The sequence below is a fragment of the Manihot esculenta genome, chromosome 5 (assembly GCF_001659605.2).
Source record: "Manihot esculenta cultivar AM560-2 chromosome 5, M.esculenta_v8, whole genome shotgun sequence".
NCBI lineage: Eukaryota > Viridiplantae > Streptophyta > Magnoliopsida > Malpighiales > Euphorbiaceae > Manihot > Manihot esculenta.
In genome coordinates, this window is record NC_035165.2 from 16,624,374 (window position 1) to 16,639,398 (window position 15,025).

General features: G+C 38.0%; 1 protein-coding gene across 1 annotated transcript; it reads left to right on the forward strand.

The window, feature by feature from the left end:
* The first annotated feature begins 13,551 nt into the window (after positions 1 to 13,551).
* LOC110607721 lies at positions 13,552 to 14,521 on the forward strand. Its single transcript, XM_021746873.1, has 2 exons — positions 13,552 to 13,675; positions 13,806 to 14,521. The coding sequence occupies exons 1-2, from the start codon at positions 13,552 to 13,554 to the stop codon at positions 14,519 to 14,521; spliced, it is 840 nt and encodes a 279-aa protein (XP_021602565.1).
* The last annotated feature ends 504 nt before the right edge of the window (positions 14,522 to 15,025 follow it).

Below are 15,025 nucleotides of genomic sequence, written 5' to 3' on the forward strand. Positions count from 1 at the left end.
CATGTCCTCCTTTGGTTCATTTTAAGTTCTTTCTTCAAATCCTTCAAGTTTTAACAAGTTATAGTTTGGGTTTTGAAGTTTTGAGTGCAAAGTTCAAGTTTTGGAGTTTGGAGACTTTTGGGAGCTTGGGTTCTCCATATCTCTAGCTTGGGATCGCACCACCCTCGATCTTTAAGAGGTAAGTGTGGATCTATGCTTTCCTTTATGTTTCATAAAGTTTTAAGTAAGTTTTATGGAGTTTTAATGCTTGAGTATGGGTAGATATGCATGTTAGGGTTTATGTGGGTTTTATGCCCAATGTTTACTTATATGATGTTATGTTTAGGAGTTTATGCTGGTTTATGTCCCTTTATGCTTGTGGGAGTGTGTATGCATGTTTGGGAGAGAGTATGTGAGGTTTTGGTTTGTTTTGGAGGGTTGGGAGGCTTGTATGCTCAAGGGCTGAGTTCTGAATGAACTCAGGTTTGGCCGCCGAAGGTAGTTTCGGCCGCCGAACCTGCCTACGGATGCATGGTTTGGCCGCCTAACCTTGCCCCCGAAAGTGGAGTTTCGGATCCGGAGCAGACGTTCGGCCGCCGAAAGTGCCTGACTTTCGGATCTGGAGTGAGGGTTCGGCCGCCGAAAGTGCCCCCGAACCTGCATGGCTTTCGGCTCTGAAAGGGACCTTCAGCCGCCGAAAGTGCCCTGTTCAGCCTTTTCATGGTTGTTTCCTATGCATGTTTTGAGGTGTTTTAGGGGGGTTTTTGGGGAGATGTTTAGTGTTATGTTAGAGTTGTTTGGTCCCTCATTTGAGTCCACCTGTGTAGGATCGGACCTGAGGAACCGAGGTGTTCAGCAGTGTTAGCTGCTTCAGAGTTAGCTCAGAGCTAGCCAGAGGTGAGTGGAACTAAACTTAATGTTTTAAATTGAGAGATTAAATATTTTTAGAGCATGATCCATGCATCATAAAATGCCATGATATTTATTAGGTTGTTTTGCATTAGAATCCACGTATATGATGCATTGCATACTATGTTGTTGATGTGGATGGATATTGGATGATCCTTAGCCCTCAATATGAGATGAGATAACATGATATGAGATTATATGGCATGAGATGGAAAGACCAGGTGTGGCCTAGTCGCCCCTGGCATTATGTTATATGTAAGAAAAGACCAGGTGTGGCCTAATCGGCCCTAGCGTAGTTGGACATGTTATGATATGAGCTAGTTAAGAGAAGCCCAGGTGAGGCCTAACCGCCCCTAGCGTAGTTGGACATATTACGATATGTAGAGGGCTATTGGTGACAAGTTCATCCTTGATGTGATATGTTTGTGATGTGTTGCATTTCATGAAAGCATATGGTTATATGATTCTTATTATTGTTCTGCTCACTGGGCTTTATAGCTCACCCCTCTCCCCTAATCCCAGGCTTGCAGGGTCAGAGGTAGTTCAGGAGGACGTCAAGGGTAATGTCAAGCTTATGTAATAGATTAGTGTTAGTGTGGACATGTATTGTAAATTGATTAAATGTATTGCAAGATAATGTAATGAAATGTATAGTAGAGTTATGATTATGAATTAGTATTATGCTTGGCCCTAAGGTCTGGTTAGTCCCTTTTGAGTACATGATGTATGTTATGCTTTAATGTTGAGCTGAATTTGAACAAACTTGTGTCATGTGATGTTTACCATGCTGGAGTTATTGATGAGGACTCTAGTGGAGGTATTATGTTTATGGCTTTGGATGCATGCACAGGTTAGGCTTTGGTTCATCGGATGTGATCCAAGCTTGATGTATGTAATGTTGACCCAACTAGAGCATTTGATGAGGGCTCTAGTATGGGGTTTTTATGGTTACAGTTATGTAGCATACAGGTCAAGCTTGGTATATACATCAGATGTTTATGTTTTTATGTTAATGTTTTAATCATGTATGGGATTTGACCAGGTGATAAGAGGTATAGTAGGCTTGCTACGGGTCCCGGCGGCCTTAAGCTGATCTGGATCCTAGCGCCGGTAGCTGTCTGGATTCCGGGTCGTTACAGATTGGTATCAGAGCCCTAGGTTCATATGGTCGGACCTACAGTGTGTCGGGCTCATAGAGGTTATAGAAGGGCAAGCACAATAGGAAAAATCATGTCCACTAGGATAGGATATAGAGTCCTGTCTTGATTGATGATGTGAAATGCCATGATGATATGGATGTGCATTAATGATATATTATGTATGTGTTGAGGGTTCATGTGTTTCCACATGGATCTTATGATGTTATGTTTCAGTGTATGTTATGTTGTGCTTTTTAGAGAAAGCAGGATGAGAGGAACTCGTCGATCTGCTAGATTGATTGGAGCTCCACTAGAGAATGAGGGCATGGATGTCCATTCCCCTGTTCTACAAAGGGCAAGGTCTTGTAGGACAAGCAGAGAAGGAACATCAAGAGACCCTATGAGGTCTTTTGATGCAAGCAGGAGGAGATCAGTTCTGGGCAGAATGTCAGATGATGTGAGGGAATCAGAAGAGGAGGATCAGAGAAGAGATAGTAGTCTGGACATGAGTATGTCAGCAGAGGGTATGGAAGTGTCCCAAGGAGGCGTTCAGGCCTCGGGTTTTGTTCACCCACCCCAGTACCAACCCTATCCTCAGGGCCCAGGGTATCCGATGGGGAGCACATCGGGTCACTCCAGTTACCACCCATACCCCACCTTCATGCCCTATCCTCCCTTTTTCCCACCGTATTCACAGTACCCCATATTTCTACCCTCATCATTCTACCCAGGTCCAGCAAACCCAAACCCAGGGAATGCTGCACCTCCTCCACCACCAGCAGAACCAATCGTCCCTGGTATCCAAACACCCAGACCTAGCTCATCAGTTGAGGGTAAGGTAAAGATGACGGACTACCTAAAGTTGGATGCCCCCAAGTTTGAAATAGGTGATGACCCTTTTGAGTATCTCAGGACGGTAAAGATGATAACTGATGAGTTAGGAGCAAGTGACAGTAGAGCCATTCAGATGGCTGGGTTCACATTGTAATGCAAGAAGGCAAGGGAATGGTTCAACAAATATGTGGACCCAAGGTTGGAAAGCTTATCCTGGGAGCAGTTTGCCAATGAGTTTGCAGGATGGGCTTTTCCAGACAGTTCAAGGGAGCTTAAAATGATTGAGTTTGAACAGTTGAGGCAGACAGAAGAAATGAGTGTGGATGTGTTTACAGATAAGTTCCTGGAGCTATTGCCGTTTGCAGGGCAAGTTTTTGACTCAGACCTGAAAAAGTCTAGGAGGTATATCATGAAGCTTCACTCCAGGTATTCCTCCTTGATACAATCGGCGGAAAAGGAAAGTTTCCATACTTTAGTGGATATGGCTCGGAAGATGGAGACTAGTGCCATCATCTAAGGGACAGTTAAGCAGTCGGTGACACGGTCTTTGGATTTCAAAGTCCCAGGGACAAGCGATGTTGACCTCTCTCCTCTGAGCGAGGCTGTCACAACGAGTAAGAAGGGAGGCAGAAGCCTCAGAAGATCGAAGAAGAGCAAGTTCTGGAATCGGATAAAGTAGGGTCTGGGAATAGCTGATGGTTCGAGCTCTGATTTGGACGAATCCAGATGTACGAGGTGCGGTAGGCCGCACAAGGGAGTCTGTCTGGTGGGGACAGTGGCATGTTTCAGGTGCGGACAGGAGGGGCACATGGCACGTGAGTGTCCCACCGCGACCTTAGTGACACAGTCCCACCAGACAGCTTCAGGTAGAGTGGCTCAGCTAGGAGCTCCAGCCATGGCGCAGGGCAGAGGTAGAGGAAGAGGGATAACTCCTTCTTCAGTAGGATCCCCAAGTGAAGGTCCATCAGCTCCAGCACGGATCTTCACGATGACGCAGTAGGAGGCTAACGCATCGGACATGGCGGTGACAGGTAACTTTCACTCCCTTATGTTTTGTTGTGTCTGCTTTTATGAACCCTGATGTTTCTCTTTCCTTAGTGCTTTGAGAGCCGTAGAGAGTATGGGTTGATAGCTTCTGGGATTAGAGTGTTCTCTTTGGGTCAATGGACCCAAGTGTGATCCATCAGTAGCAGAGTCAGTCTGCTAGTAGAGTTCAGTGTTTGTTGTGAGTAGATGCCTTCTAGCTGACCTAGTGGTTCTAGAGTGACTGTTTGATGTCATTCTAGGGGTGGATGGGCTAGCTACTCATAGTACTACCTTAGATAGCAGAGGCAGGGTAGTCATGCTTAGAGATCAGGATGGATCTAAGGTAGTCTTTTGAGGGGACAGTGTAGTGATGCCTAAAGGTTTGATATCAGCCCTATAGGCTCGTAGGCTGTTCAGGAGAGGTTGTCAGGGGTTTCTTGCTCGTGTCAGAGAGCATAGTAGTCAGTCAGATCGGGGGGGAAACCAGTTTAAGTGCCCGCAATTAGAGGATTCTTAGATGTTTTTCCAGACAAGCTGCCAGGTTTACCACCTGCTAGGGGAATAGAGTTTGAAATTGAAGTAATGATGGGGACTAGGCCCGTCTTTACCACTCCTACAAGATGGTACCTGCAGAGTTAAAGAAGTAGAAAGAGTAGTTGCAAGAGTAGGTAGACAAGGGTTTCATCCGACCGAGTACCTCACTTTGGAGTGCTCTAGAGTTGTTAATGAGAGTAAAGGATGAATCCTTAAGGCTTTGTGTCGACTGCAAGTCGTTGGACAAGGTCACTACCAAAAGTAAGTATCTGTTACCTTAGATCGACGATCTATTTGAGACCAGCTAGTAGTAGCCGGTTGTCTTTCCAAGATAGATCTGAGATCCGGGTACGATCAGTTAAGAATGAGAGTAGAAGATGAACTGAAGACAGTGTACAGGATAAGATGTGGGCGCTATGGGTTCTTAGTAATGCCGTTCGGGTTAATAACTGCCCCTACAGCATTTATGGATCTCATAAGCAGAGGTTTTTAGCGAGATTCTGGATCACTTCGGTACTGACAATACCGTGGTGAGTTTTAGAAACACAGAAGAGAGTGTCCATTATCTGAAAACAGTGTTGCAGACCTTGAGAGAACATGGCGTGCATGCCAAGTTCTTCAGGTGTGAGTTATGGTCGAGGAGTATTTCATTCTTGGGGTATGTTGTACCAGAAAAAGGAGTTGAAGTGGACCCAAGAAGGTAAAAGCTGTAGCAGCTGGCTTAAACCCACCACAGTGACAAAGATTAGCAGTTTCTGGGTCTAGCAGGTTGCTACAGGAGGTCAGTCCAAGACATCTCTAGAAGATGCCGCTCCTATGACCAGATTGATCAAGAAGGACCAGAGGTTGTGTGGTCTGATCAGTGTGAAAAGAGTTTTGAAGAGCTGAAGAGAAGGTTGACGTCAGCACCAGTGGTAGCTCTGCCTACCAGTAATGAAGATTTCACAGTGTTCTGTGATGCATCCCTTGTGGGACTAGATTGTGTGTTAATGCAAAGTGGCAGGGTAATTACTTATGTTTCTAGGTAGCTGAAGAAGCATGAGTAGAATTATCCTACACATGATCTAGAGATGGTAATTGTAGACTTTGCACTCGAGATGTGGCGGCAACACCCGTTAAGGGTAAAATGTGAGATCTTTTGAGATCAAAGAAGCTTGCAGTACATCTTGAGTCAAAAAGAGATGAATCTGAGGCAGATGAGATGTTAGCTGCCCTCAGTCGGAAGTCGCTTAGCAGTTTATCCTGTGTAACAGTAGAGACAAGGTCGGTGGTCAGGAAAACAATCAGAACTGCTGTGAGTCAGTAGAAGTGTTAGATAGTTGGTCGTAGAAGGTGTGTAGAGTTCCAGAAAGGAGAAAACTTTTATCAGAGTGCGCAGCAGAAGTTCGTTAAGGTTCAAAAGAAGGTTGTTGTATTGCTGGAGGTGTCTCCTTAAGAGAGAGTGATCCGTTATGGGAAGAAGGGTAAATTAGCTCTAAGATACATCGGACCCTTTGAAATCCTGCAAAGGATTGGGAATGTATTCTACAAGCTAGATTTACCTACTTCAATGGAAGAGATCCATCCGGTTTTTCCATGTCCCCAAGATAGGTGAGTTGTGTCGGATCCGAGTGAGGTTCTTAAGGAACCAAAGGTGGGGATTGCAAGGGATCTCACCTATGTTGAGCAGCTAGTACGGATCATAGACACGCAGGTCAAGGAATAGGGGAACAAGGATATCCGATGGTAAAGGTTCATTGGAATCACCTCAGTATGAAAAGTGCGCCAGGGAGACCGAAAATTCGTACTCCAGTAGTACCGTGTTCCTTTTTAGGCTAGGGCTTATGTGTTTATGTTATGTTTTTGCATGCGCTAGTTGAGGAACATTCGGGGACGAATGTTCTTAAGGGGGGGGGAGAATGTAATACTCGGCTAAATTTCGGCATCGGAATCCCTACCTTCCGGAGGAATCTCCGTTGGAATCTGGAATTCTGAAGATGCCAGAGTCTTCTAGAGGGGTAAAATATGTTTTCTAAAGGTTTTCTGAAATGTTTTTACATGTTTTTATGATTTTGATTGGAAAACAATTGAGTTTTGAAAAGAATAGGCCAAGGAGGAAGGACACAGGTTCGGCCGCTGAACCTCAAGTTCGGCCGCCGAACATAGGGCTGTTTCGGGAGTGCTTTAGGCTTCCGAAAGCATTGAGGGCAGAAACCAGGTTCGACCGCCGAACATGTATGAGTTTAGGAGGCACGTTAGGCTGCCGAAGGTGGTCGATCAGGCCCCCTATAAAAGGCCCTCAGCCCGAAAATGAGCGAGTTTTCTCCCCATTCTTGAGCTCAGGTGTGTTCATGTCCTCCTTTGGTTCATTTTAAGTTATTTCTTCAAATCCTTCAAGTTTTAAAAAGTTATAGTTTGGGTTTTGAAGTTTTGAGTTCAAAGTTCAAGTTTTGGAGCTTGGAGACTTTTGGGAGCTTGGGTTCTCCATATCTCTAGCTTGGGATCGCACCACCCTCGATCTTTAAGAGGTAAGTGTGGATCTATGCTTTCCTTTATGTTTCATAAAGTTTTAAGTAAGTTTTATGGAGTTTTAATGCTTGAGTATGGGTAGATATGCATATTAGGGTTTATGTGGGTTTTATGCCCAATGTTTGCTTATATGATGTTATGTTGAGGAGTTTATGCTGGTTTATGTCCCTTTATGCTTGTGGGAGTGTGTATGCATGTTTGGGAGAGAGTATGTGAGGTTTTGGTTTGTTTTGGAGGGTTGGGAGGCTTGTATGCTCAAGGGCTGAGTTCTGGATGAACTCAGGTTCGGCTGCCGAAGGTAGTTTCGGCCGCCGAAGGTAGTTTCGGCCGTCGAAGGTAGTTTCGGCCGCCGAAGGTAGTTTCGGCCGTCGAACCTGCCTACGGATGCATGGTTTGGCCGCCTCACCTTGCCCCCGAAAGTGGAGTTTCGGATCCGGAGCAGACGTTCGGCCGCCGAAAGTGATGTTCGGCCGCCGAAAGTGATGTTCGGCCGCCGAAAGTGCCTGACTTTCGGATCTAGAGTGAGGGTTCGGCCACCGAACGTGCCCCCGAACCTGCATGGCTTTCGGCTCTGGAAGGGACCTTCGGCCGCCGAAAGTGCCCTGTCCAGCCTTTTCATGGTTGTTTCCTATGCATGTTTTGAGGTGTTTTAGGGGGGTTTTTGGGGAGATGTTTAGTGTTATGTTAGAGTTGTTTGGTCCCTCATTTGAGTCCACCTGTGTAGGATCGGACCTGAGGAACCGAGGTGTTCAGCAGTGTTAGCTGCTTCGGAGTTAGCTCAGAGCTAGCCAGAGGTGAGTGGAACTAAACTTAATGTTTTAAATTGAGAGATTAAATGTTTTTAGAGCATGATCCATGCATCATAAAATGCCATGATATGTATTAGGTTGTTTTGCATTAGAATCCACGAATATGATGCATTGCATACTATGTTGTTGATGTGGATGGATATTGGATGATCCTTAGCCCTCAATATGAGATGAGATAACATGATATGAGATGATATGGCATGAGATGGAAAGACCAGGTGTGGCCTAGTCGCCCCTGACATTATGTTACATGTAAGAAAAGACCAGGTGTGGCCTAATCGCCCTTGGCATAGTTGGACATGTTATGATATGAGCTAGTTAAGAGAAGCCCAAGTGAGGCCTAACCGCCCCTGGCGTAGTTGGACATATTACGATATGTAGAGGGCTATTGGTGACAAGTTCATCCTTGATGTGATATGTTTGTGATGTATTGCATTTCATGAAAGCATATGGTTATATGATTCTTATTATTGTTCTGCTCACTGGACTTTATAGCTCACCCTTCTCCCCTAATCCCAGGCTTGCAGGGTCAGAGTTAGTTCAGGAGGACGTCAAGGGTAATGTCAAGCTTATGTAATAGATTAGTGTCAGTGTGGACATGTATTGTAAATTGATTAAATGTATTGCAAGATAATGTAATGAAATGTACAGTAGAGTTATGATTATGAATTAGTATTGTGCTTGGCCCTAAGGTCTAGTTAGTCCCTTTTGAGTACATAATGTATGTTATGCTTTAATGTTGAGCTGAATTTGAACCAAACTTGTGTCATGTGATGTTTACCATGCTAGAGTTATTGATGAGGACTCTAGTGGAGGTCTTATGTTTATGGCTTTGGATGCATGCACAGGTTAGGCTTTGGTTCATCGGATGTGATCCAAGCTTGATGTATGTAATGTTGACCCAACTAGAGCATTTGATGAGGGCTTTAGTATGGGGTTTTTATGGTTACAGTTATGTAGCATACAGGTCAAGCTCGGTATATACATCAGATGTTTATGTTTTTATGTTAATGTTTTAATCATGTATGGGATTTGACCAGGTGATAAGAGGTATAGTAGGCTTGCTACGGGTCCCGGCGGCCTTAAGCCGATCTGGATCCTAGCGCCGGTAGCGGTCTGGATTCCGGGTCGTTACATTGGCCACGACCCCCTGGACCACAATAGAAACCAGTATTAGGACGTTCAGAAGCAACAATGGTAGTTTGAGAGCCAAAGTTAGGAACAAGCAAAGAAGACTGCCTTTTTGAATGATTTTGCAATCGAAGTTCTTGTAAATAAAGGGCAGTATGAGTTTCGACAAAGGAAGGGAGGGATTTTTGGCTATTCAAGTTTATAACGACATTCTCATATTCAGATGGCAAACCCTCTAGAATTTGTATAACAAGATCATCTTCACTAATCTCATAACCAATGGTACAAAGGGAGTCATAGATAGTTTTGAGTTTTTGAAGATAAGTCATCAACAGAAAAGGTATCTTTTATGATACTGTAAAATTCAGCTTTGAGTTAGAGAACTTTAGTGTGGGCTTGATCTTTGAAAAGAGTTTCTATGGCTTCCCAAGCCTGTCTGGTAGTAAAAGAGACATTTGGTTTGATAAGACTACGAAGAACATCAGAATTGACAGTGGCTTGATCCTTGACAAAATAAGAGAATCAACTTGTTTCCAAATAAAAAAATCAAGGACAAATGCTCATTGGGTTGTGGTTATAGTCTCAGTTAGAGGATCTACAGAACCATCAATATGGCTATAAATGTCTTAGTCTTGAAGAACAGGGACAATAAGAGAATGCCAAAGTAAAAAATTAGTGAATGACAAAGTTTCGCTTACATTGTTGCGAATGTTGGAAATATTAAAGAAAGGATGGGAGACTCGGTTGGCTGAGTTTTGGATATCAGACACAGGAGAAGCAGAAGTTGTTGACATTCTGAATAGAAAACGAAAAGGAATAGCTAAATTAAATTTTTTAAAACAAATAAAAACCTCTATTAAATTAAGGAAAAAATGCTAAAAACTATAAATATGGTTACAAAACTAATATGAGTATTTAATATATAAGGCAACACTGCCTAAACACTCTCTACTGTAAATACGCCAATGTAAATCCTAAACACGCTCCACTGCAAATTCAAAATACGAATACGTGTGATATAAGTTTAAATCCACCCTGTACTTAAGGCCCATTGTCAAAAAAACCAATCTTTAATACTTTTTTTACGATTATAGTTTCACATTTAATTTTGAATAATAAAATTAATTTTTTCGTCAATGCCTAAAATTAATTTTGACTAGAATCATATTATATCTATGTGTAATTTTTATAATTTTGACTAATTTTTAATTCTATGTCATGTGAGTGTTTTATATAAAAATTAAATGATATAAGTCTAAATCCACCCTATAATTTTTATCAAGCCACATTGAAAAAAATCAATCTTTAAAGTCTCACTTTTTAATTTTAGATAATAAAATAATTCTTTCCATTTTTTCATGATTATAGCCCTTGTCTAAAATTAATTTTGACTAAAATTATGTCATATCCATGTGTATTTTCATAATTTTGAATAATTTTAAATTTTATATTATCAAAGCATTTTAGACAAAAAGAAAAAGTTGAATCTTTGTGTTTTTTTGACGATTATAATCTCACATTTTAATTTTAAACAAAAAATTTAGTCTTTTTAATTTTTTTTTTTATGATTATAACTAATTTTTAAAATTACTTTTTACTAGTCATATGCCATATTTACGTATTTTTTTTTTATAATTTATAATTTTTGCTTTCACAGAATCAATTTTGATAATGGAGTTAACTCATTAAAAACTTTCAAATTACTAAAATTCAATCTCTAAAATTATAAAACCTCCCCAAAATCTCTAAATTTGATAATCATCCTAGAAGCACAATTTAGCCTGACCAAATACAATATTATGAGCTTGCAATTCCTATTAGACGTGACAAAGGACAAGCCACTGACCATTACCCATATTGTGCCGCAACCAACTACAAGATGGCACGTGATTATCCATTTGACTGTTCTATTGAATGAACGTCATAATGCAGTCGAACGATGATATAGGTTTATAAATATATTAAAGAAATTAAAAATTCATGTATATATGATCCGTGACTTTATCAAAATTAATATAAGAGATTGACTATAATCATGAAAATTTTGAAAAAATTGACTTTTTTAACAAAAATAAGTCTTAATGATATAAAATTAAATATTATAAAAAAATCACATGAAAATGACACATAACTCCTGTCAAAATTAATTTTAAACATTGATTATAATTGTGATAAAATTAAAAGAATGAATTATATTATTTAAAATTACATACTAGTGAAAAATGCAAAGAATCAGTTTATTTTATCTAACAGGTGTTTTATCAACTGTAAAATAAGTTCATTATAATTTTTTGAGCTAAATATATACTAACATTACTGAAATATTAAATTTTGAGTAATAAAATATGATTTGTTAAATTTTTAAATATTAAAAGTTATATGTGATTTTTAATTATAATAAATAAAATATAAGAAATGAAAAAAAAAAAAGAATGGAGGTAAAAATTCTTTAAAATTAATATTTTAGCATGCTATAAAATGTATTTAACTTTAAATTTAAAATTATGGATTTATTTAACCTAAAAAATTAAAATTACCTTATTTGGCCTCTTATAAAAAAATTATAAAACTGAATTTAAATTTATTTTTAGAAATTATGACTCATATTTATATTTTGAGTTTAGTGAATCGAGATCATATAAGTTTTTTAAAATATGTTTTGAGTTTAGTGAATCGAGATCATATAAGTTTTTTAAATATTTAAAATTGTATATAATAACAGTGTAATTTAAGGAAGGAATAAACTTTCGACGCAAGTTTTTCTATGTGATCTCTTTGTGACTCGATATTCTCATCGTTTTCTCTTTTTTAAACCTAATTTCTTCTTTTCCCTTTCTCATGAAAGACGGTCTGCGTTAATTGACTATCGATAAAAAAAAAGATATTGTCTCTATTAAGAATTCCAAAGATATTTCGATCGTTACTTATGATTTCTGTATGATGAGTCTTTCGTATAGAATTTTTTTCGTAATTTTTTATATTTTGATGGTTGCTCCTCAGTCAATAGACAAAGATTGGGAGGAAACGTTTTGTTAATGTGGAAGAGTCATGTGTTTGTTTCTGTGGTTGGTTTTTCTTCAAATTTTATTGATTCGGTTGTTTCTGAAAATAATATTCAACGAAAGTTTACTAGTTATTATGGGTTTCCGGAATCGCAACGACGATGTCAGTTTTGAAACCTTATTCGAGTTTTATCTCGTAGAAACTTTCTTCCATGACTTTGTTCGAAAGACTTTAATGATTTATGCTCAAGAGATGAGAAAGAAGAGGAGCATCTTTGCCAAATTATTTTATACAAGGGGTTGGACAAGTATTTGAGGAGCATTTTTATCAAATTATCTTATGCAGGAGTTTGATTTTGAATGATTGTAAATTTTTATTATACTCTAAAATTGATATTTCTGTTAGATGGATTCATCGTAATACTACTCTAATTGCTTATATTTTGATTAAAGAATCTATTAGGTATAATTGTCTATGTGCAATAAATAGTTTTATTTTAAAAAAAAAAGTAACAGTGTACTTCTAAATATTTTTTTATTGATGAGACGTATTTAATAAATTATTTAACAATAGCGGGTAGAGATAATTTAAAGAAAATATGCTATTTATTTCGAGGATTACTAATTTATCAAGAATAAGGGCGTGAAATTTTTATTTATAAAGTATTTAATTAAAATCTTTTTAGAATTTTGTTTCCCTATCTTTTTTTTATTGATCAGACAATAATTAAAATTAAGTTATATATCCTACACTAGCAAATAATAACCATTACGCTAAATAAAAAAAATCATATAAAAATTTAATTTTTTTATTAATTTTCTATTTAAATACAAAATTTATTTCTTCTTTAATTTATAAAATTTTTATTTTCAAATAAAATGAAATTATATAATTTTTTTTGGAATTTTTTCAATTTTCTTTTTACAAAATAAATCGTGAAACATTAATGATTTATTTCCATCCCAATTGATTGATGATTTATTTCCTTTTTATATTTTATTTTGAGGAATAACTTGATAGTCACACGTATAAAACAAATTGGTGAACTAAAATTATGCATTCCAAAAATTTAAGAAAGCAACAAAGGTGGGTCATCACTTCCATGATCTCCTCCATGCTTATGCTTGAAGTTGGTGCAGGTCTGCACTGTATGCCCCAAATATAAAATTTTTGCATTTAGATTTTGCTTATTTTTAACCCAAAATAATAATTTTCATATTCAAGCTGTTTTTATTTTTATTTTTACCTTTTCATATAAAATCCAACTAATTTGGGTCTGTGTTGGTAGGTATATTCGGGATAAAATGCTTTTTATCAAATTTTAAAATTGCACTATATCCAAGATTTAATTTTGAGACTTCTGACTGATTAAGAAAAAAAGAAAACAATACCCCTTTGTATAAAATAGAACGACATTATTCATTAGTTATTTTTTCTTTCTTTTTTCTCTCTTTCTTTCCCATGTTTTTCTTTTTCTTTTTCTATTATTCTAACTGTACATCAATGCTTTCTAGAAATCCATTCTAGAATGGTTTAAAAGTTTGTATATATACACAATACATGAATCGAGAAATAACTAATTGGTCAAGAATTTATTTGTATTACTTAAGTTTTATATGGTATCATAGCAATAAAATAGATATATTCTTCATTCGTATCTCCTTCTTCTTTAACCAACCATGGCTAAAATCTCTGGACAAAATGACAATCCCTCGGCTGAAAGCAGCATCTCCATCACCTTCAAACTAACTAAAGCAAATGAAGAATTCCTTCAATATGCAAAACTCAGACAATCTAAGAATGGTATGAGTTACTGTGCCATTGGATGGTCGTAACTACCTGACATAGAGCAAATCTATGATCATCGCTCTTAAAGCCAAGGATAAGCTTGGTTTCATATATGAAAAATGATAGAAACCTGATACTGATTCAGCCTCTTATGAAAAATGGCTGAAAGTAGATAGAATAGTGACCTCCTGGATCCTTCACTCTATCTCAAAGGAATTGGCAAAAGCATTTCTCTATGCCACCTTTGAAAAGGAGCTGCGGAAAGAGATCAATGAGAGATTCGGTGAAGCAAATGACTCACTTCTTTATCAGCTAAGGAAAGAGATAAGTAGTTTCACCCAATCAAACATATCTTTCACGATTTACTTTACAAAATTTAAAAAACTAGGGGATGAATTGGCCTCTTTAAGGTTACCATTCTGTAGTTATGGTTCTACTAAAACCATGACTGATTTTGACAATGATGATAAGCTCATCCAATTCCTAATAGGATTGAATGAGAGTTATGAATGTGTTAAGGACCATATCCTACTTATGGATCCTTTGCCAAGCATAAACAAGGCTTATACAATGTTTCTTAGATTTGAAAAACAAAAGGATTCACACAACATTAGTAATGACTTTAATACTGCTATGGCAATTAGCACACAAAGGAATTTTAATGAACCTGCAAGTGAAAAATTCCTTGCCAAAAGAGGGAAAATTAATAGAAGAGATGATAGAGTGTGCACTCATTATAACACTACTGCGCATATGAAGAAAACTTATTTTAAAATTTATGGTTATCTTGAATGGTTCTCTAAGTTGAAACAGGAAAAGAAAGGCAAGGCTTTTGTTGCCACTATATCACAAACTCTTTAGAGACTGGAAATGAAAACCACAGTGACTTAAGCATGGGATTAACAAACATGATTTAGCTCCAACAGGAGATACTGAAGTGCATGAGGAACCAGAACCATGTTGCAAATACAAATGAAGCTGGTTGTGTGTCATATTCAGAGTATGTAGGTAAAATCACCCTTAACAACTTTGTTATTGATTTTAAACCATGGATCATTGATATAGAGGCTACTACACATATGTGTAATGACCATAGTGTATTCACTAAACCTACCAAGTTATTGCAAGGAATCACAATTACCCTAATGGAAAATGCCAATCTGTGACATACAAAAGAAGCATAATTTGTAGTCCTAATCTCATATTGCATGATGTTCATTATACACCTATATTCATATTTAATTTGCTATTTGTTTGTAAACTAAGTTCACAAAATTTTCTATTGTTTTCTACCACTCTCATTTTTTGGTACAGGACCAAGTACGCAATAAGATTATAGCTACTAGTAGTTTACAGGGAGGGTTA

Bases quoted from the DNA above. Each gene is read 5' to 3' on its own strand.
- LOC110607721 (XM_021746873.1), top strand. From the start codon at position 13,552: ATGGCTAAAATCTCTGGACAAAATGACAATCCCTCGGCTGAAAGCAGC. The intron at 13,676-13,805 runs GTATGAGTTACT...ATACTGATTCAG, and splicing joins ACTCAGACAATCTAAGAATG to CCTCTTATGAAAAATGGCTG.